Below are 23,436 nucleotides of genomic sequence, written 5' to 3' on the forward strand. Positions count from 1 at the left end.
AAATAACCTAAATTGGTGTACTGTTTTCATCTCTTAACCAAATACTTTAAAAGTTTACATTCACATTTCCTGTTTAATGGACAGAAAGTCACTTGTTTATCTTTAAGTTATGAATGAAAACAACAAACTGCAGTTATTTATACCTTTTCCAAATTAAAGTATTAAATTCATTTCGCTTATAACTAATTACTAAATGAGCCATAAGGCTTAATTTCGTTGATGTAAAATTACATAGGCAATGTGGATACTAGATCCGAATATTTGTAGAACTATGAAAGTTTCGTTAGTTGACCTGACAGCTTACAAGAATACAATTCTCGGCAACCCCAAGTTGCTTTAGCTTGCACTACTTAAAAGACATAGGCACTGCCCAAGTGTTCATATATTCACCTTTTATTAGTGCATTTGATATTCACTGGCTTGAAAGCTGTTTCAAACTGGTTGGTTCTCTTCAGAGACCAGGCAGAAACCTTAAGGAGCGAAAACTCTTGTTTCATGCTAAGGAAATCGAAATGTCAGAGAAATGTATTTTTCGTAAGTGAACTCTTGTTCGGTCGTAAAAGTAATTACTAAAGGAAGAGCCATAAGGCTTTATTTCAGCGACTTAAAAAAACCTTTACCAAATGCAGTAATAAATAAGTATTCTTGTAAGCTCTCGGGTCAACTTACGAAACTTTCATAGTTTCTAAAAACATTCGGCTTTGAAACAATGTTGGATCTAGTAGCCACTTTGCCTAAGTAATTTTACACTGCCGAAATGAAGCCTTATGACTTCATTTATTGCTTACCTACTCAGAGTGCAACTTAATTATTAAACAAGAGTTTTTGCTCTCTTAAGGTTTCTGCCTGGTTTCTGAAGATAACCAATCAGTTCAAAACAGCTGTCAGGCCAGTGAAACCTTTATCAAATGAACTAATAAAAGGTGAATATATGAATGCTTAGGCAGAACTCATGTCTTTTAAGTAGTGCAAGCTAAGGCAACTTGGGGATGCCAAGGATTGTATTCTCGTAAGCTCTCAGGTCAACTTACGCAACTTTCGTAGTTTCTACAAACATTCTGCTTTGAAATAATGTTGGATCTAGTATCCACTTCACCTATATAATTGCTTATAAATAGCCTGGATTCTTGTATTACTACAATATTATGTACATTATGTGAAGATGCAATTACTTTAGTTTCCAGCCCACTGTAAAGAAATATAATCCACATTTCCTTCTGGTTTTAATGTTCCCAGGAGAACAGTTTTCTTCACCTGGGTTCCAAGCCTTCCCCAGACCACCAGATCAATTGCCCGTAATTCCTTTGTGTGCGGAATACAAACTACAATGTACACAGCATGAAACTGTATTGGATCACCTATAAAATAAATGATTTTCTTGGAATCTGCATCAAACAAGTTATCTATCTATATATATATATATTAAAATCAAACAGATTATTTTAACTTCATGTAAATAACACTTTTCTACACATGCTGGCCAGTGAATTAGAAACTTTTATTTAATGCTGTGTTGAACTTCCTTTAGCCCAAATTACAGTGTGTATGCGGCATAGATTCCACAAAGTGTTGGATTGCATCAGCAGCATACATTCACCAGACAGTTGTTTAATTTGCGCATATCTGAGAGAAGAGGACTTTGCTCCCAGATCTGTTCTTCTAATATGTCTAATACGTTCTCGATGGGGTTAAGATCTGGGTTTTGTGGTGGCCTGGCCAGGCCAGGGAAGATGGCAGAAATTGCTGTCATTTATGCATGCTAAACCACTACTGAACAATTCTTGCACAATGGACAGTAGCATTGTTGATCATGAAACAACCGTCGCCTGACAGATAAAAAGTCAACATTGCACGATGAGCCTGATTGGCAACAATGTTCAGATCTTCCAGTAATATCAGGAAATCACCTCCAGAACCTTTAAGTTTTGTTTACAAGGCAAACTGGGTTCATTTCTTCATAGTGCTCCCGCATTTTTTTTCCAGTCTTTCAGTCAGTGCTCCTAACACCACTGTAGATGAACATTCCAGTTCTTTGTAAAAATCTGATTTTCGTATAGGCATGTGACTGCCAATACCACTCCTCTTCAATTCCCTGTGCATAGTTCAGTGAAATATGGTTTGGGACAGCCTTCATTAAATGATTCGGTCAATTGCTGCATAGAGGAAGTTCTGTTTGCACATACAAGCTTTCTCAGATGATGCCAATATCGTTCCTGATAGTCTTATGACCATAGTTACACCTCTTAGAAAAACAATGTGCGTTATTTTTCCACTGATTAAACACCCAAGATCTCAAATTTTGAGAAACTAGTCAGCTCTGCCATTTTCAAAATCTGGCTTCAGCCAGAGGGATATCCACAATAAGCCATTTATCAAGCCCCTTTATTTTTCCCATTGTTATTAACACTATTGATGATTACTGACCAGCAGCATTCTTAATTATTTGCCTATGACACATGGTGATATACATGACCAAGTATTTTGCATATACCAGTGGTTCCCAAACTTTTTCAGTTCACGGCGCCCTTAGTGTATCAGGATTTTTCCACGGCACCCAAAGTAGAACACAGACCTACCCACCTAACAGTGGCAGTGTGCAGTTAGGTTGGTTAAGTTAAAAAAAAAAATAAATGAAACAAGTATTTCAAACTTATAAACAATTTAGGTAAAAAGTATTAAATACGTACATATTTTGAACAATCAAATCATTGAATAAATAAATCATAATTAGTGGGACGAATGAGCCTGTTGCTTGCTGCCCATGTCAAATCTTGCAATCAAATGACACAGCCACCCTCATTTCCTGTTCCACGTTGATTTTTTGTACGATACATCAACATCTTCATGGTCAGATTCTAAAACCTTGTGGGCTAAGTGAAAATATTGGAATATTTTGCGGTGTCACAGCACACAGTTTGGGAACCACTGGCATAAACGCTGCTTAAATGACATTGTACAATGAATAAAGTTTTCTAATTCAGTAGCCAGTATGTCTACATCAATACCACAGATAAGCTAAGGGTCATATCTTACAATATACTACTACCATGTTCCACACCAAGCCTCGCCATGTAGTCCTGTTGTTTGCTTTTCTCGCAGCCTCAACTCTCTGAAGATCAGTCACTCCACACATGCCATCCATCCAACTCGTTGATGTTCTACCCCTGCCTCTTTTTCCAGGAACTTTACCTTCTATTACTGTTCTGAGAAGTCCTCCTTCCATCCTTTCTATGTGTCCAAAATATTTTAATTTTCTTTTGTCAATATCCTTAAGGAGCCTTAAAGTTCTACTGATCTTTTCTAACACCCATTCATTTGAACGCCTTTCAGTATATGATATCCTCAACAGCCTTCTGTAACACCACATCTCAAAAGCAGATATCTGTTTCTTATCTGACTTCTTTAGGTTCCAAGTCTCACATCCATAAGTCACTGTTGGAAAAACAACTGCATCCAAAATCCTCAACTTTGTTCCCATGGAGATAGATCCATCCTTCCTTCCAGATTTTAGACAGGTCTCTGACTGTTGTTTCAGCCATTCCTAACCTTTTTCTGACATCTTCTGAACAGCAATTCTTCACATTAATAATGGATCCCAAGTACTCAAACTTGCTGACTTCCTCAATTCTTTCTCCATTAAGGCACTTGTTTCTCAAGAGCTTCTCTGTTTGTTTTTCCTTGGAGAACCATGATCTTTGTCTTGCTAGGATTGAGTTGAAGTCCTCTGTTATTACTGATCTTGTAATTTTGTCAAAAATTATCCCTAGTTCTTCCATGTCATTACAATGGAGTATTATATCATCAGCATACCTCAGATTACTGATCAATCTACCTCCTATCCTAATTACTGTCCTGAGATCATCCAATGCTTCGCGCATTATATCCTCTGCATATATACTAAACGAGTGAGGAGAAAGTAAACATCCTTGCCTAACTCCTTTTCCAACTTGAAGCCAGTCAGTCACTCCACCACCGTGGCTTCTTGCTCATACAAGTTGGCTATCAACCTGATAGTGTGTTGAGGAAAACCCATTCTTTTCATTACTTCCCACAATTTGACATGCTCAACACAGTCAAAAACTTTAGAGTAGTCTAAATAACACATTACCAGAGGGAGTCTGAATTCTTTATATTTTTCTATGATCTGTCTAAGGCAAAGGATCTGATCTCTGGTGCCCTTAACTTTCCTAAAACCTGCTTGTTCCTCGGGCATCTCTGCCTCAACTTTGGCCTCAATCCTATTTAGCATGATCTTTAATAAAATTTTGCTTGCATGAGATATCAAACTAATAGTTCTATAATTCTTGCATGCCTTCATATCACCTTTCTTATGTACTGGTATAAAAACCGACTTCTTATCTACAATATATAGATACGTATAAATACATGCTGGCCTGGTTGGTCGAGTGGTTAGCGTATCTACTCTCCAGTCAAAAAGCTGCAGGTTCGAATCTCACTGTGGGCATGGATGTTTGTGATTGTCTGTGAAAATACTAGTGGTGGTGGTGGTTTGGCATAGATGGTGTTGGTGTAGATGATGAAGGTAGTTGCGGTTGGTGGATTGAGTGGTGGAAACGGAGAGTTGTAGAGTAGGTGCCCTCCCTTGATGAGTCTTTGGACTCCCTGGAGGTGTCACATAATAATAATAATATATAGCTAAAATAATAATATAATATATATGTATATATATAAATAATATAATATAATAAATAAATAGATGCCAGAGATAGATATGCTATAGCAAAAAGAGTTGAAGAATTTTACTCAATATTATTATTATTATTTGACACCTCCAGGGAGTCCAAAGACTCATCAAGGGAGAGTGTGCCAACAGCATCGAACGATTGGTTCCCTTCCAACTACTAACCGCGCTCAAACTTACTTCATCATATCAAGAAGACAGCTATGAAACAGCTGAAGTACCACAGATTCTACCAGAAGTTATGTTGAGCATCCAAAGCTTGCAAAATGGAAAGCTGCAGGTGAGGATGGAGTTATAGCTGAACTTCTAAAAACAGGTGCAGAAACAGTTTACAAAATCTTAGCAAAACTGTTTACTTTATGCCTGAAGAAAAATTATGTACCAAGACCATGGAAGAAGGCTACCATAATTTTGATACATAAAAAAGGTGAGATAGAAGACTTGAACTACCAACCTATCAGTGGTTTACAAAAGTCTTAGCTCATAGGCTTTGTGCGACTCTAGACCCAGCACAACCAAAAGAACAGGCAGGCTTTCGAAGGTGCTTTAGTACAATGGACCATATTTAAGTTGCACAGCAGATTATTGAACAGTTTAATGAATATCAATTACCACTATTTATTGGTTTTTATTGACTATGAGAAAGCCTTTAATTCACTTAAAACTTGTGTAATACTTAAAGCATTATGAACCCAACAATTGGAAGAGCCATACGGTCAGGACCATCAAATCAGCATACACCAATGCCAAAGTAGCAATTCATTTCAATGGAAACATCTCTACTGTGGAAATACAGAAAGGTATAAGAGAGGGTGACACAATATCTTAGAAATTATTCACAGCGTGCCGTTTTTTTTTTTTTATGTTGAGCCCATACATAGGAGGTTGGTTGGTCAACCTATAGTACATTAGTACCATGTATGGGTGGCGGGTTGGGAAAGGAAGAATTTGTTTACATTTGATTTGAATGATTTTAAATTGTATTCCTTGGGAAACACAACAGGTGGGAGACTGTTCCACAGTGCAGCAATTGCAGGGATGAAGGAAGAGGAAAAGAAACTTGTTCTGTTTGTTTCTAGGTGAACTGTGAAGGGATGTTGTGCAGCAGCTGTATACGTGTTCCAATGAGTTTAGTACTGAGCAGAGGAATTATTGATGATATTTCCGATGAGCATTTCCCATGGAAATAATTGTAGAATATACATACTGCAGAGACCATACATCTGTGTGAAAGAGGGGGGGAGGGAGTTGGTAAGGGATGGATCGTTGATAAGTCTAATTGCTCTCCTCTGTATTTAGTCGAGCATTTTGAGAGAGCTTTTTTTGGAGCCCCACCCCATATGTGAGAGCAGTATTTAATAGTTGAGAAGATTTGTGACTTGTATATTGTTAATAGCTGTTTGGGGGTGAAGAAAGAGGAATCCTAGTTTTTTTGAGGCTGAGGATGCAATGTTTGAGATATGTTTATGCCAGGAGAGGTTTGATGTGAAGGTGATTCCAAGGAGTGAGATCTGAAACTGTCTGGAGATTTGGGTATCATTAAAAAGGATATTGGGAAAAAATGGTTCTTTTTTTTATGGGAAATAATACAGAACTGGGTTTTATTGGCATTGAAATTTATGAGGTTATCTGAACCCCACTGGAGGATGGCTTGGAGATCGGAGCTGAGGATCGCAGTGGTTGATGTTCTGTAGGTTGAGGTGAGTTGTGTAGGGTAAGGCTTATGAAATGCAAGCGAAGAGTGTGCTGTCATCTGCAAAACTGTGTATTGGGTTGGAAGTCAATTGCAGTAGGTCATTGATATATAGCAGGAAGAGGGTTGGTGAGAGGACAGAACCTTGTGGGACCCCAGCATTAATTGAGTGGTGAGAGGATAGGGAGCTGTCCCCCATCACACACACTGTGCGTCCAGACGATCCACCTACAGAAGCCCTGGGTCAGACCGAATGATGGTGGTTTGCCTAGTAGGCCTTTGTGCTAGACCAGGTCAAAGATTTAGGAGATATCTAGTGCAACTACTTGAGATTCGCCAAACCTCTCCATAGCCTTTGTCCAGAGATGGGTGATGTATGTGAGTAGATCTGTTGATCAGCAGTGGCAGAATCCATACTGGTGGTCACTGATTTGATGAATGTCTTCAAGATGGTGTAGGAGTTGGTAATTAATGATTTTTTCCATTACCTTCGACAGGACTGAGGTAAGCGAGATAGGATGGTAATTGGATGAGAGTGACTTGTCACCCTTCTTGGGGATGGGTCCAACTGTGTCATGCAGACTGCAGACAAGAGTAAACAAAAGAACATACAGGTAGAGTATTGTGTCTATACATGAATGCTAGGAGTATCAGAAACAAAGAGGTAGAGTTTGCCTTAGTCAATATGGTGAACCTCAGATTACAGGTATCAGTGTGACCTGGCCATCAGAATCAGACATACTAACTGATATCGAGTGTAAAGAGTACAGTATTTTTAGGAAAGATAGAGGATAGGAGATGAGGAGGCATGCTGCTAGTGATATTGGATGACTTGAATCCAATGATTGTACTACTACTATCAGTATTTCAAGTGGCAGTGAATTTGAAGCCATCTCATGTGGGGTGGAATCTAACAAGATCAATTACATAGTTGGGTGTTGTTACAGACCTGGTGAATCGGTTGCTAGTGATGATTAAAAAAAAAAAAAAAAATTGTATGCCTCAGAAATTCATAACCAAGCAGAAAATTAAATCATAGTCATTTATAATAAACTAGGAGTAGAAATAATCCCTGATGTTCAACCATTTCATTATTTAATGGCTAAAATAAAGCTATATATTTTTACTTTTTACTCAAGAAGAAATGCATCACCAGATAGAAAAGATGAGAGCAGAAAGAGTAATCATAATGGGAGACTTTAATTATCCAAATATTGAATGGGTAGCAGTAGAATCTCATGAAAAGAATGAAAATATATTTATTGAGCTGTTCAGGACAACTTCAAGCAGCATGTGACAAAAAGAACTCGAGATCAAAGAGTATTAGATCTGATTATAGTGTCAGGGGGTGTTTCTGTTAAAGACGTAACTATTCTGCCTCCAGTTGATGGTAGTGATCATGTGGTACTCACTTGAAAAGTGACTAAGATTATGAATGCTCCATTCAGAAAAGGTTACATGCGGAGCAAGAAATTATGACAAACTGAGGATACTGAGATTAGTGGTTAAAATAAAGCTATATATTTTTACTTTTTACTCAAGAAGAAATGCAGACTCACCTTCTGGGAATGGATATCACAGATCAGTTGAATGACTATCTCCATGCTGAATTCTCCGAACACTTCATGCCTCGTCAACATCAGCCTACATCTCATTCTACAATGACTTTGTCAAATAGGAAGCAGAGGAAGAGGGCCTGTGCAGCTATGCAGGCCTCTATAAAAAGAATAGAGGGAAATGTGCCAAAACCATCCTTGACGGTGCTTCCTCTTCACCTCTAGCAGACTTATATGATGATTTTGTTAAATTCTGGAGTACAGTCTTTTCTGCTCCACCTCCACACTTCCCTGATTATGATGACCAACCTATGATATTGAGGTCCATTCCTGCCTTTCAAATATACCAGCTTGTCTCCATCCAGGAGATTAAAGCAGCTCTTCCATCCAATTTCTCTGCCTCTGGACCTGATGGCTTTCCTGCGTCTAGGCTTCAGAAGGTGTGGTTGAAGATTCTTCAAGACTTAGTGGACATTTGACATTCTCCTTTCCAGTAAAGTAATACCACCATATCTACGTGCTTCAAGAACTATCTTCATTCCGAAGAAAGAAACTTCAAGCTGTGCATCAGACTTTAGACCTATTACCATGTTCCCTGTGATACTTAGACTCTATCATAAAATCTTAGTTAAATGACTTCAGCAACATATACAGCATGATTATAGACAGAGAGCTTTTGTCCCTTCGGACAGCTGTGCCAAGAATATATATCCTCTTTCTTCTCTTCTCTCTGATTCCCAACGCTACCTTAAGCCTCTATATATGGCGTCGCTTGACCTCCAAAAGGCCTTTGATAGCATCTCCCTTCCTGCTCTCCTTCGAGCATTGTCTATTGCTGGATGTCCAAAACCCTTTCTTTCCTATGTTATGGAGCTATACTTGGGTAGCTCCATCACTAGCACTACAGGGTCCAGTGCAACTTCTATTCCTGCAGTGCGGGGTTTTCACCAGGGTTATCCTCTATCTCCCCTTTTCTTTAACTGCATCATAGATGAGTTTCTTCACTCTCTTCCTAGCCATATAGGCTACTCTCTAGGCACTTCTTCCTTTAATGCTATGGCCATTGCGGACGATCTTATTCTCATAGCCTCTACTAAGATAGGCTTGCAGGAACTCCTTGACCGGGCAGTTGACTTCTTCTCTCTTCGAGGCCTTTCTATTAATCTAGTTCTGAGGAAGATACCTCAGTATCATATTCACCCCAAAGGGAAGGTCTTCTGTCCCTTCTATCCTAGAAGCTGGGATCGCTTCTTAGAGGAAAGCTCCTCTTAAGCCCCAGCAAAGACTGTTTCTCCTTTCCCACTATCTCCTACCTCGCTTTTACCCCAAGTTGGTGTGCTTGGTAGGACATATATCTCAGTACTGTCCTGAATGGACAGGGCTATTCGTTCAGCTATGAGATCATGACTCTGACTGCCACCTGACACCCCTACTGCATATTTCCACGCAAGGGTGAAGGATGGTGGGCTTGGGGTTCCATCACTTAGATGGCTGATCCCACACCTGCAGCTGTCAAGAATTGCGAAGCTAGAACTATCATCTTCCCCTATCTGCAGAGAGGCTTTCTATTGCCCATTAATATGAGAAGACTTTAGGTGGGTTAAAGGCTGGTCCCATTATCAGGATACCTTAATTGAGTCAGCACCCGCAGAACATAAGAGGTGGGCATCTCTGTTACACTGTTCTGTAGATGGTGCCTCCCCAGCATGATTGGGTACGGGATGGCACCAGACTCCTCCCTGGGTTCGAGTATATTGACCTTATCAGGACGAGGATCAATGTCCTGCCTACTCGAGCCCGCACAGCTCGATGGGATAGTGACGACTCAAACTGTAGGGCTGGCTGCCACTACAGTGAGACATTGTCTCATATAGCCCAGTGTTGCTTCTGCACCCATGGGGTCTGCGTGAAGAGGCATGATGCCCTGGTCTCCATTCTGAACAACTGCTTTAAGAACAAAGGTTGAGTGACCGTGGTGGAACCACATTATAGGACCTCCGCAGGTTTGTGTAAGCCAGACTTAGTGACTAAATGAGATGGTGACGTTTGGGAAGTTGATGCCCAGGTGGTGGGAACAGGGTACCCACTAGCCTATAGCCATAATAATAAAGTGAACTACTATAAAAATAACCAAGATCTAATTAGTAAATACGAGAGGAGCATGGGGAAACTCCGAGGTTTACCAATGCCACCATCTCTTTACATGGCATATGGAGCACAGATAAGGACTTAAAACAGCTTGAACTTACACAGACGGATATAAAAGTCCTGTCCTTGAGGGCCCTACAGGGCACACTGGTGGCATGCCGTTGCCACCAGAGAATGACTACAATGATAACTAGAACAGGCATAGGGTAAAACACTTGAAAAGGCTTAGGCCTATATCAAGTCTGGACATGATGCAAGGGTAGTACTGCCCATAACCAGTACAAAGATTAATAAAAAAAATAAAAAAAACAGTGGTGTACCACATGGATCAGTGCTTGATCTACTGTTATTCAATCTGTACATTAATGATATTGGGAAGGTTTTCACAAGCTACATACAGCTATTTGCTGATGATGCAAAGATACATAGGGTAATCAGGAATGCTGCTGCTATGCACTACTTGCAGAATGGGGTTGCAAAAATTAGAATAGGCTGAAATCGTGGGCATGGGAAAATGGATATCAGTTCAATGTCAGTAAATGTAAAGTCATTCACTTAGGCATGATTAGATATCCAACATCGTATTATACTGTTAGGAGTATGCTAGAAGAAACTGATCAGGCTAGGGATCTTTTAGTTAGTAGATAGCAAGTTGTATTTCATAGGCCATGTAGCACAGATTGCAAATACAACTAAAAAGATAATGAAACGAACATTTATATGTAAAGATAAGGATGTCATTTTGCCTCTTTACAAGGCCTTGATAAGACCTCACTCAGACTATTGTGTGCAGGTCTGATCTCCTGGTTTCCAATGTGATTCTGATATAGTGGAGAGAGTACAAAGAGTGTGTAAAAAATGATATCTGGATTGCAGAATACTGATTATGAAATTGAGAATTTGTATACTGAAGACACTAGCAGATAGGAGAAAGAGGGGTAATATGATTGAGACTTGCAAACTTCTGAAAGGTTCATACAGGATTTCAGTTCATGAAATTTTTCAATTTATGGAGGGTGGGGAAAAGACAAGAGGGCATCCTTGGAAGCTGAGAATAAATGCAGCTAAGAAGGGGGAGAGGACTAGATTTTTCTCTCATAGGGTGGTGCGTGATTGGAATGGATTGTCATTGGATGTTGTGAGTGCAAGCAGTGTGAATGAATTCAAGAATAAGTAGCAGCTTGTAGTATATTGAGTCCCGGACTTCCTGGAGGCCTCTCTTAATAATAATAATATATTAAATCCTTACCTGCATAAGCTAGAAAGTCACCACCAAATTTAGTACCAGAAGTAAGGTAATAATTCTTTTCCCATAAATCTTTAAAGACAGCATAGTGCAAATTTTCTTCATCAGTAGATGGAAAACACCAGTCAGCAATACTTTCTTCATTTGCTGATTTCCACGGACATTCTATAAATTAAATTATAATTGTGCAAGATCAATCAAATTCTGTTGTTCAAAGTATGACACTTTTTTATTTTAGTGAATGTACCAAACTTGGAATGCTATCATTATTATAAAACTTATGACTGTGATAACTAAGAGAGGTGCTGCTTGTGGTGCAAATAGGCAGTAAGAAGTAATTGATCACTCTCTTACACTAAAACTGTTAGTCATTATTACCAACATATTTGGAATGACAACAAACAAAAAAAAAATTATGAGAACATAGAAAATATCAACTGTGTTCTCAAGAGAACTGAGAGAACACCTTTTGTTACAAGCACCATATTCTACCTACTTGGATACACTTTTCCATGAAGAGAGGAAATTAAATATGAAACAGATAATTTATTTAAATTAATGGGATATTAAATCCCACATTGTTTTAAAACCGAATAAGAAACTCAAAGATTGGAATCAGAGAGTTTCTTGCCGAATATAGTATAATAAACTATAAAGTATCGGCGATCACTAAGCGTCCGCTAAATGCAAGTGGCCCAGCACGTAGTGCAATACCGGAAATCTCGCAGCAAAGTCGGTAAAGTTCTGATCACTGTTCTTAGGTATTTACCATAATGTAAAAACACATTTCCTAGGAAATGTATGCTGTTATTACATTATGGTGGTGAGGTCACTACCCAGACCGGTTTCAGCCTTTTTTTGAGGCTTCATCAGTGAGTAGCTAGACCGAGTTAATACCAAAGTGTATAGCGAAAAGATCCCCTTAATTTAAATAATGTTTTTGTTGCCGAAATGAAGCTTATTAGCTCTTTATACTTAAGTAACTTAATGGTTGCACCTGTTCGGAAACTCGTATAGCAGAGTATAAAGTTCTTTTCGCTATACACTTTGGTATTAACTCGGTCTAGCTACTCACTGATGAAGCCTCAAAAAAGGCTGAAACCGGTCTGGGTAGTGACCTCACCACCATAATGTAATAACAGCATACATTTCCTAGGAAATGTGTTTTTACATTATGGTAAATACCTAAGAACAGTGATCAGAACTTTACCGACTTTGCTGCGAGATTTCCGGTATTGCACTACGTGCTGGGCCACTTGCATTTAGCGGACGCTTAGTGATCGCCGATACTTTATAGTTTATTATACTATATTCGGCAAGAAACTCTCTGATTCCAATCTTTGAGTTTCTTATTCGGTTTTAAAACAATGTGGGATTTAATATCCCCTTAATTTAAATAATGTTTTTGTTGCCGAAATGAAGCTTATTAGCTCTTTATACTTATGAAACAGATAAAATCAGTAAGTCGATAGGGTGAGCAGATATACCTACTGCAGTGTGTTCATACTATGTTGAGGTCTTGAAAAAAAATCATTTTTTTGTAGTTTTCTAAATACACAGTGGTGCTGATACCTGGTTTATAGTTTTAATGTTAATAATTATAATTTCATGCTCTTTAATTTACTTTCCTAATGGAGGAAATATCAACTAGATCCCTAGTGTAAGACAACTAACTACCCAGTGAATTACCACCACTACAACCACCTGGCTTAAGTGGCTGTTGACATGTTTGTTCCCCAGAGCTAAGTTTTCGGCTTGTCTCCCTCCCCTTCGTTGCATCACACATGTAACACGGGTGGTAAACTCGCTATATGGATCACATGCCTTCTCCATTTGAGGACAGAGCATTACAACAGTCCTTCAGGTCAGTTGCTAGATAGGGCTAGGACATGGAACTAAACCTGCTGGTAGCACATTAGAAGGCTACCTGACCAGCTAGTGATAAATCCATCTTCCATAACTCTGCTAAATCATGCCCAGAGAGAGAAAGAGAGTCAAGACTAAAAAAACTAACCTAAAATACAACAAAAAAGCATAAAAAAAACATTAAAAATCTACATCCACTTCAGTGCATGACTACCTGCAGACATATTAACCTGATCTGTTATTTTTAGCACAAACTTAACTAGCAGCTATACAGGATGCCATCTCAGTCACAATCAGATCCTTTGATACTACGACAAATCCAAAACTCTTGATCCTCATATTCCCTCCACTACATGTTGACTAAGACAGCTGTCCCTCAAGAAAATGAAAAATTCAGTTCTCTTATTACTGCATGCTGTCTCCTCTGTCCAGTTTATATCACTACAGTTGAAGTTCCCCATGATGATTGTCCGCTTTGCACTTGCCAAACTAATTTGCCTGAACATTTCATCACTATCTATATTCTTTGGTCTCTGTAGCAACATCCCACTAAATATCTTGTCCTATAAACATCCATCTCACATATACACTCTCAAAGCCATTAGTGTTATTTCTGCTGAGAGTGTATGACTTGGTTCACTAGAACATCCTCCTCAATTAACCAAGTTTGATTGATACCAACAATCTTCCTTGATTGACTCAAGGTTGAGTCAATCAGCACCACAAACTCATTCCCTTTATTCCTAATGCTCCTAGCATTTGTACACAAAAAAAAACATATATTGCCAGCCATTTTATAGCCATTATTACTCCCCTCATACTCCACCTGGCTCTGTAATATAGTGTACACCCCCTTATTTCTCAAGCCACTATCCCCACATGAAGCCATCCCTGCAACATTACACCTGTGCATTCTAGTTTCCCTATCCTGACACACTCACTTGCCCAGAAAACTCTCTCCAAATGCCTGCACCCTTCTTCATTCAAATGCAGCCCATCTCTTGCATACAGCTCTTCTATCCTCAAATGTACTCCATGCATCCACACATTTCAGACCTCCCATTTTTTCCTGTACATTCTTGCTATCATCTCATTCATCATCACTGCTCTTCTCCTCCAATCTGCATTATCATACCAGGGAAACACTTTACTATTTCTCCATGGACACATTTCTGATGCACTTGTTTAACATCAACCTTAAATCTTTTGCTACATGATTCAAGCTACTTCTCAGGTCATTCTTCCCAACCATTACTATCATCTCCACACTTTCACCACTCCTCACTGCCATTACCACACTATCTCATTCCACCAGGCAAGCACTCCCTTGGCACTCTACTGTGTACATTCTGAATCATCAAATCTCCATACATGACACTCCGAATAGATTCATTCATTCTTCTCTCACTGGCATCTCTGACTCTTACAGCTTGCAATCTTTCTCTCCCTCTCACCTCTCTATTCCTTGCTTTCACACTCTTGTCTTTCTGCAATTTCCTCTCTTCCACTGTCTCTCCCATTCTCTTGCCTTCCTCTCTCCCTTGCTATCTGATGCTGTTCTCTTACACCTACTTTCGGTTCCTTTCACACTAGCCATCCTCTGTCCTCCCAAAATCTTCATTTATCCCTCCTCAAATCGGTCTTCACTCCTTCCATCTCCTTACTCAGCAGTTCTATTTCTCTTTCCATACATTCTGCTTTCAATTGCAATTCACACACACACACACACACACCATCATGGCCATCAGACAAACCATCTCCATCCACTAAACTATCCCAGGCTAAATCTATATGTAGATCTTTAACATTCTCTCCATCCTCCAACACACTACTGGCATCCACAAACTGAAAATTACCCGTTTCCGAAGCACTATCTCTGCCACCGCTAAATCCCAAGAGACACTCGTGTCTTCCAGCACCTCCCACTGCCTGCATTTCCATACACATACATATTCCCATCTCGCATCTGCCAGATTCTTAAACAATGGGATGCATACATACTGCATACAAAAAATCTTCAACTAGGTTACAAATAACGTAGTCTTTAAATGGGGGAGGGCTAGGGCTGTTACTGAAACTGGCAGCCAAAATGCTGAATAATTACTACATGTGTACACTATATTAAGATCATAAAATCCTAACTAAATACTACACAAATACACCGACCGAATTTAAACAGAAATGATTGTCTCTCTCTCTCTAAGATCTGGGAGACTTTTATTTTATGTAATAAATAATAATAAAAAAAAAAAATTATCTTAAATATTAATTAATTATTATTTTCTATCATTTCCTAGCAAGCGGAAACAATTGTATTTTAATAGGTGATTCACCGAATGTTCGTTACTTGTATTCCATTCCTATAACTGTTTGTGTGACACTGAAGATTTACTATTAGTTTTAGTATGAAATATCTGTACCCTATTAATTAAAAAATTACTGTCGTCTTACTTGTTCTTTTAATAATTATACTATGCCACAGGTACCTCTAAAAATAAAAAACTTCAATTCTAACTGCTGAATTATAACTCAAATAGAGACTAAGTATTGCTTGATATAATGTCTCAATAACACCATATAATGGTAGTATTTGGAATAGCTTCTCTCTTGGCACCTTGTCATATGCCTTTTCCAGATCTACAAAACTTAAATACAGATCTTTGTTATATTCCCATGATTTTTCAACTATCTGTTGTAACCCTGACAGCCTCTATTTGGCCTGAATCCAGCTTGTTCTTCACCAAGCTTTTCTTCCACAATTCTTCTCAACCGTTTCTCAAGTATACTTGCGTATATCTTACCAGGAACAATGAGTAATGAAATGCCTCTCTTAACGAGCAGAGACAAGCAAGTTATTGTACCTCTGTACCGAGCCTTGATAAGACCTCATCTTGACTACTGTGCCCAGATTTGGTCACCTCGGTTCCTTCTTGATGGGGAGGAGGTGGAGAGGATCCAGAGGCGAGTGACTAAGATGATAGCAGGTCTATGGAATGAACCATATGAGAACAAGTTGAAGATTTGTGGGTTGCAGAAACTGGTTGATAGGCGGAAAAGGGGAGATATGATTGAGACATTCAAATTGCTAAAAGGATTCTATAAGATTAATTCAGAGGATATTTTTGAGATCAGGACTGGTGGTGGGAGAATGAGGGGACACCTATGGAAGCTGGGCAAGAGTGTGGTTAACAGTGGTGTTAGAGCTGGGTTCTTTACTTTTAGAGTGGTAAATGAGTGGAATAAGCTGCCAGAGTCTGTTGTGGGTGCTATGACAGTGAGCGAGTTCAAGGCAAGGTATGATAGATACTGTGAGAATGTCATATAGTTGTGTGGACATGATGTTTAGGGCCTCCCTCGATGAGTCTAAGGACTCCCTGGAGTAGCTCGAAATAATAATAATAATAATAATTCTCGCATTCAGTTTTATTTCCCTTTTTACATATGAGTACTATGAGAGCTCTACTCAAATCATCTGGAATTCGTCCCTCTATCCAAGCCTTCTGAACTATGCAGTGCAGCCACTGTAGGACTTTTATACCATCATACTTGATATTTCTGGTCAAATATTATCTACTCCTGCTGCCTTTCCACATTTCAGGCTTTTGATGGCTTTTTCTACTTCAAGTATGAATATGTATTCCTGACAGCATGCTGGTTCAGTGTTTTTTTACCACTGTGCTATCACTGCTTGTTTCATTTAGCAATTTTTCGAAGTAATTACTCTATACTTCAAGGATATCTTTTTTTCCTGTTTTCATAATGCATTCATTATCTCTAACTCCTTTTACAGCACTCTTTCCTCCATTTCTAAGCTTCTTCAACGACCTCCAGAATATCTTACTACCTTCTTGATATTTATTTTCTATGTTCTTGCCAAAGTCTTCCCATGACTTTTGTTTAGCCAGTTTTACACAGTGTTTCGCTTTCTTACATTTGTCTCTGTATTATCTAAGAGCACAAGTTGACTTATTTGCCAGGAACTTTTGATATGCTTTCTTCTTTTCCTTCATCGCCTCTTTAACTTCCTCTGTCCACCAAGAAGTTCTGATTTCTCTATCCTTGCATAATCTTACCACATGCCTCTCTGGCTGAATCAATCAGTGTTTGCCACTAAATCTCCAAGGTTTGGTTCCTGTTCTCAAACTCTTTCATTTTTTCTTGAATAATATTTGTATATTTTAGTCTACAGTTTACATCTGAGAGCTGCTCAACTTTTATTCGAATTAAAACTTTCTTCCATGTTATTCTTTTCAGTATGAAATTCAATTTTAAGCTGCTCAAGACTAAATGGTGATCACTTCCAATTTCAAATCCTCTGTACACTCTAGTGTTCTGCACCAGTGGGAAAACATCACTGTCAACAATAACATAGTCAATGAGACTTTTCTTATTCCTTGCCTCTTCTCTCCATGTAAACTTGTGCACATTTTTATGTTGGAACATTGTGTTAGTAATAACCAGTCCATGTCCTGAGCAGAAATCCAACAAGTATTTGCCATTATTATTAGCTTTGCTCTTTTCTCCAAATTTTCCCAAAATATTTTTGTATGTCTGACAATCATTTCCTACTCTGCTATTTAGATCCTCAACAAGGACCAACTTTTCCTTTTTCACTGTGTCAGTTGCTTTCTCTAAAGCCTCAAAAAATTCCTCTGCTTCTACCTTAGAAGAACTTTCTGTGGGACCATAGGCACAAATAAGTCTCAATGTCCAGTTCCCCATTCTCATATTTTCCGACATCACTCTACTTGAGACTGCCTACCATTTCAGAAGATTAGCCTCATTTTTAGTGATGTATACTATGGCTGCTCCTTCTTTTCCTTGATTGTCATTGCCTGAATATAACATTTTGTATTTATTGCTCAGAAAGATATCACCAGTTTTTGTCTTTTTTGTTTCAGTCACCCCTATTATTTTGATCTGGTACTTATCCAATTCCTCAGCTAGCTCCATTTCTTTGCCATTCACGCTTCTTATGTTGACAATACCGATCTGGAACTCTGGTGATGTTGAGTTGGGGTAAGTTTTAGGATTTGTTCCAGTAGCTTACTTTTTGCTATTTGGCCTGGTTCCCTGGCGAAAACAACGGGGGGGGGGGGGGTGTTCTTGTTTAACCGGGTGATGCCCGAGCCGGCATAAAATTCTGTCATGTTGTACCATCGTTTGAAATTTTGATTTAAACCAATAAGAATACAATTTGGTCAGCTAAATCGCAAATTGGCAAAAAGCCTCATCCGTTCAGTATGAAGGTGGATCTACCTAACAAGGTGCACCATGAGAAGGTGAGGATTGGACATTAGGTCAGTTTGGACATTAGGTCTGGTCGGTTCCCAGCATTCCATTGAAGGCTATGTGGATGCCTCCTCTCAGTTATATAACTTTGACCCTTAAGCACCCCTGTGGCATATTCATTCAATGAAAATCCTCACAGAGCATTTTCATTTAGCAGTCAGAGAACTGTTCCAACTTCATTTCCATTTACAGTCCACCAAAATACACTCACATTTCTTGGCAAAAACTCCTAGTACATGAAAAGAGAAGAAAAAATGAAGAAAGTTCACAGTGGCATTAAACTATTCCTGTGATCCTATGAGTTTGCTATATTAAAATTATATTTATATTTAAATTATATTAAAAGTAGAATTATTTTGCTATGAATCTCATACAGCATCATCAAATGTAAAAGAAAGTAAACATTCAAAAGTAACTGCAACTGCATGCATATTTACTTTCTTCTTCTTTTGTGCTGGTGATTCTGTACAAGATGCAGAGCAAAACATCTGTGCTTTTAACATAAGTATCAGTGGAGGCCTCTGAAAATTTTAAGTGTGAGCGCTGCATATACAAAATTAAAAATAAAATACTAAAAAATTATTTTTTCCTAATCAGTAACCAATTTATTAATAACTAAATTTACATATTAAAAAATTGCTTTATTAAAAATATTTCACCCTCACCACAAACAAACACCAATAATAAAAGTTTCGTGTCTCACAAAAATAAAGCGGAAGCATATGATACACTGCCCAACCAAGCGGTATTGGAATGACCTTGTAACGTGCAATCACAAGCGCAAACGAATATCAGCGAGACTGGCTGCGATTGGTCGAATTTGATAATTCAAACACTGCATTAGATCGCAGTGTATTTGTTTCATAACCTAAAGCGTTAATCGAACAATTCTAATTATTAACTATCCAATCACTGTCGAAACATAAGCTGTTAACCTTTCACATGTTGTACTGCATTTATATAATGTTGTAAGCATTGTTATTATTTATAAGCACAAACAAAATTTACGTTTTTCATTTTTTCCTAGGGGGTGCTGTGTCGCAGTGTTTATGTACGGGCCGCCACTGTTAAGTATTAAACAAATTTCCATTCCATTACGTGTAAATTTCCTCTCTAGCTCTCATCCAGATGCCAGTGAGTGAATATTAGGAACTAAAACAATACCCTCACCATCATTATAGTTATACTTGTGTGGTATGTTATATTAGGAAACACACCACAGAAGTATAACTACAATATCATCATCATCAAATTCCTGCCATGTACCCACAAGGGGTGTACAGGATATGATAGTACTACATGAAAAAATTATATCATTACTAACTTCCTATCTACAATTTTCCTCCAAATCAGTCTGTTACTTATCAAGACTCCAACATTATCAGATATCTTATATTTCTATCGTCTAAGGCACTTTGTAACATATCAATCCACCTATATCTTGGTCTTCCTCTGGGTGGTTTTCCTGCCAACCTGGCAGGGAACACTTGTTTTGCTAATCTTTTCTCTCCCATTTTATTTAAGTGATCATACCACCTGAGATTAGCTCTGCTAATGCATTCCTGGATGCAGACAATGTCAAGTTCGTTCCTAATATCCTCATTTTTAATATGATATTGCCATTGATGCCATCTGTTCACGCCTCCAATCTTTCTCAGGACTCTCATATCTGCGGTCTCTAGTCTTTGGTCAAGTGTTTTACTTCTGACCCAACTCTCAGATCCATAAGTTAAAACTGGTTTGAACACTGTCTTGTATACAGCTAATTTAGTGTTCTGACTAATTTTTCTCTTACTCCATATGAATTTATTCAATTGACTTCCCACCATACCAGCTTTGCTGATTCTGTTGTCTATTTCTATATTTAATTTACCATCTTCAGTAAAAATCGTGCCTAAGTAGCTGAAATGTTTTACTTGTTCCACAGGTTCTCCATTCACAACACAGTTGACATTTTCAATGATTCTGCCTATTTTCATTGTCTTTGTCTTTTTATTACTGACCTTCATACCAGATCTATTACAACAGCTAATTCAATTTAGTCAGAGAATCTTGCAGACCTGTAGCGGATTTATTTAGAAGTATAACATCATCCGCATAAAGCAAAGAGCTGACATTAACATCTCCAATTTTGATATCATGTTTAATACCACTTTCCTTCATAATGTGATCCATATAGATAATGAATAACAGAGGGGATAATGTACATCCTTGTCTCACACCAGATTTATCATTAAACCATCTTCCTGTACTTCCTTCAATTCTAACAGCTGACTTACAACTCGAATAAAGACTAAGTATTGCTTGATATAATGCCCCATTGACACCATATAACTGCAGCATATTGAATAGCTTCTCTCTTGGCACCTTATCATATGCCTTTTCCAAATCGACAAAACTTAAATACATATCTTTGTTATATTCCCATGCTTTCTCGACTGTTTGTCTTAAAGTGAAGATCTGATCCTGACAGCCTCTGTTTGTCCTGAATCCAGCTTGTTCTTCACCAAGCTTTTCTTCCACAATTCTTCTCAACCGTTTCTCAAGTATACTTGCATAGATTTTGCCAGGAACACTCAGTAGGGAAATACCTCTGTAATTTTCACATTCAGTTTTATTTCCCTTTTTATATATGGGTACTATGAGAGCTCTACTCCAATCATCGGGAATTCATCTCTCTGTCCAGGCTCTCTGAACTATGCAGTGCAGCCACTGTAAGACTCATATACCACCATACTTCAGCATTTCTAGTTGAATATCATCTACTCCTGCTGCCTTTCACACATTTCAAACTTTTGATGGCTTTTTCTACTTCAAGTATGGATATGTATTCCTGCCTGCATGCCTAGTCAGTGTTTTTTACCACTGTGCTGTCATCACTGCTTGCTTCAATTAGCAGTTTTTCAAAGTAATTACTCCATACTTCAAGGATATCTTTTATTTCAGTTTTCATGTCACCTTTATCATCTCTAACTCCTTTTACAGCACTCTTTCCTCCATTCCTAAGCTTCTTCAACAACCTCCAGAATATTTTGCCACCTTCTTGATATTTATTTTCTATAATCTTGCCAAAGTCCTCCCATGACTTTTGTTTAGCTAGTTTTACACGGTGTTTAGCATTCTTGCATTTGTCTCTATATTCTCTAAGAGCACAAGCTGACTTATTTGACAGGAACTTTTGATATGCTTTCTTCTTTTCCTTCACTTCCTCGTTAACTTCCTGTGTCCACCATGGAGTTCTGATTTTTCTATCCTTGCAGACAACCTCACCACATGCCTCTCTGGATGAATCAATCAGTGTTTTCTTGAAGGCTTGCCACTGAATCTCCAAGGTTTGGTTCCTGTTCTCAAACTCTTTCATTTTTTCTTCAATAATCTTTGTTTATTTTAGTCTACAGTTCACATCTGAGAGCTGCTCAACTTTTATTCGCTTTAAAACTTTCTTACATGTTATTCTTTTCAATATGAAATTGAATTTTATCCTGCTCAAGACTAAATAGTGATCACTTTCTATTTCAAATCCTCTGTACACTCTGGTGTCCTGCACCAAGGAGAAAACATCACTATTAACAATAACATAGTCAATGAGACTTTTCTTATTCCTAGCCTCTTCTCTCCATGTGAATTTGTGCACATTTTTATGTTGGAACATGGTGTTAGTAATAACCAGTCCATGTCCTGAGCAGAAATCCAACAGATATTTGCCATTATTATTAGCTTTGCTCTTTTCTCCAAATTTTCCCAAAATATTTTTGTATGTCTCACAATCATTTCCTACTCTGCTATTTAGATCCCCAACAAGGATCAACTTTTAATTTTTCATTGTGCCAGTTGCTTTTTCTAAAGCCTCAAAAAATTCCTCCACTTCTACCTTAGTAGAACCTTCTGTGGGACCATATCACAAATAAGTCTCATTGTCCAGTTTCCTATTCTCATATTTGCTCACATTACTCTACTTGAGACTGACTGCCATTCAAGAAGATTAGCCTCGTATTTTGTGTTGAATACTATGGCTACTCCTTCTTTTCCTTGATTGTCATTGCCTGAATATAACATTTTGTATTTATTGCTCAGAAAGATCTCACCAGTTTTTGTCTTTTTTGTTTCAGTCACACCTATTATGTCGATCTGGTACTTATCTAATTCCTCAGCTAGCTCCATTTCTTTGCCATTCAGGCTTCTTACGTTGATAGTACCAATCTTTAACTCTGGTGATGTTGGGTTGGGGTTTGTTCCAGTAGCTGACTTTTTGCTGTTCGCCCTGGTTCCCTGGCGAAAACAACGGGGGCCTTGTTTAACCGGGCGACGCCCCAGCCGGCATGAAATTTTGTCATGTTATACAATCATTTTTTTTATTCTGGTTTAACCAATAAGAATACAATTTGGTCGGCTAAATCCCAAATTGCCAGCCCATCCTCGTTCGTTCAGTATCCAAGTAGATACCCAACAGGATGCACCACGATAAGGTGAGGATTGGACATTAGGTCAGAAGCCCTGGTCGGTTCTCTGCATTCCTTTAAAGGCTATGTGGAGGTCTCCTCTCAGTTATACAGATTTGACACACACACACACACTATTTAGTATAAGATACTCTACATGAGATAAGCAAGATTTATTTAACACAAATTACCAAGAGTATTTCCTACATTTTGGGTATAGAAAGTCCATTATGATTGAGATCCAGACAGTTAATAATACTTCTGAAGTGTCTATAAATAAACATTCATAGTAGTCTTATCAAATATGAAACTACTATGCATGTGTATGTAGTTTGATATCTGATCAAAGTATCTTATCACTAGCATCAACTCCACATTGTAACCAGATTTATGAGGTTTAACCAGCTTGATCTAATCCATCTAGTTAAATCTCATTTTGTAATCTTCCTCTCTGTTAACAAGCAAAAGCAAGATAAATAGCATAAGTATGGAAC

The 23,436-nt window shown here is 38.3% G+C and overlaps 1 protein-coding gene across 7 annotated transcripts in view; it reads right to left on the reverse strand.

The window, feature by feature from the left end:
• The window catches only part of LOC150107050 (tRNA-splicing endonuclease subunit Sen34-like), a 225,015-nt gene that overhangs the window by 119,584 nt on the left and 81,995 nt on the right, over positions 1-23,436 (reverse strand). For 6 of the 7 annotated variants that reach the window (XR_016548379.1, XM_090393416.1, XM_090393419.1 and 3 more), the window contains 2 exons: positions 11,349-11,510; positions 1,173-1,358 (listed from right to left, as the gene is read on the reverse strand). Coding sequence is in view for 6 of the 7 variants with exons in the window: in XM_090393416.1 (XP_090249542.1) it covers positions 1,174-1,358; positions 11,349-11,510 (347 nt within the window). In the remaining variant the exon portion in view is untranslated. The remainder of the gene's footprint in view (positions 1-1,172; positions 1,359-11,348; positions 11,511-23,436) is intronic. The other variant, XM_090393418.1, reaches the window with a different exon arrangement.

The sequence above is a fragment of the Typopeltis vanoorti genome, chromosome 5 (assembly GCF_054136105.1).
Source record: "Typopeltis vanoorti isolate ZY-2024b chromosome 5, IOZ_Tvanoo_1.0, whole genome shotgun sequence".
Classification (NCBI taxonomy): domain Eukaryota; kingdom Metazoa; phylum Arthropoda; class Arachnida; order Uropygi; family Thelyphonidae; genus Typopeltis; species Typopeltis vanoorti.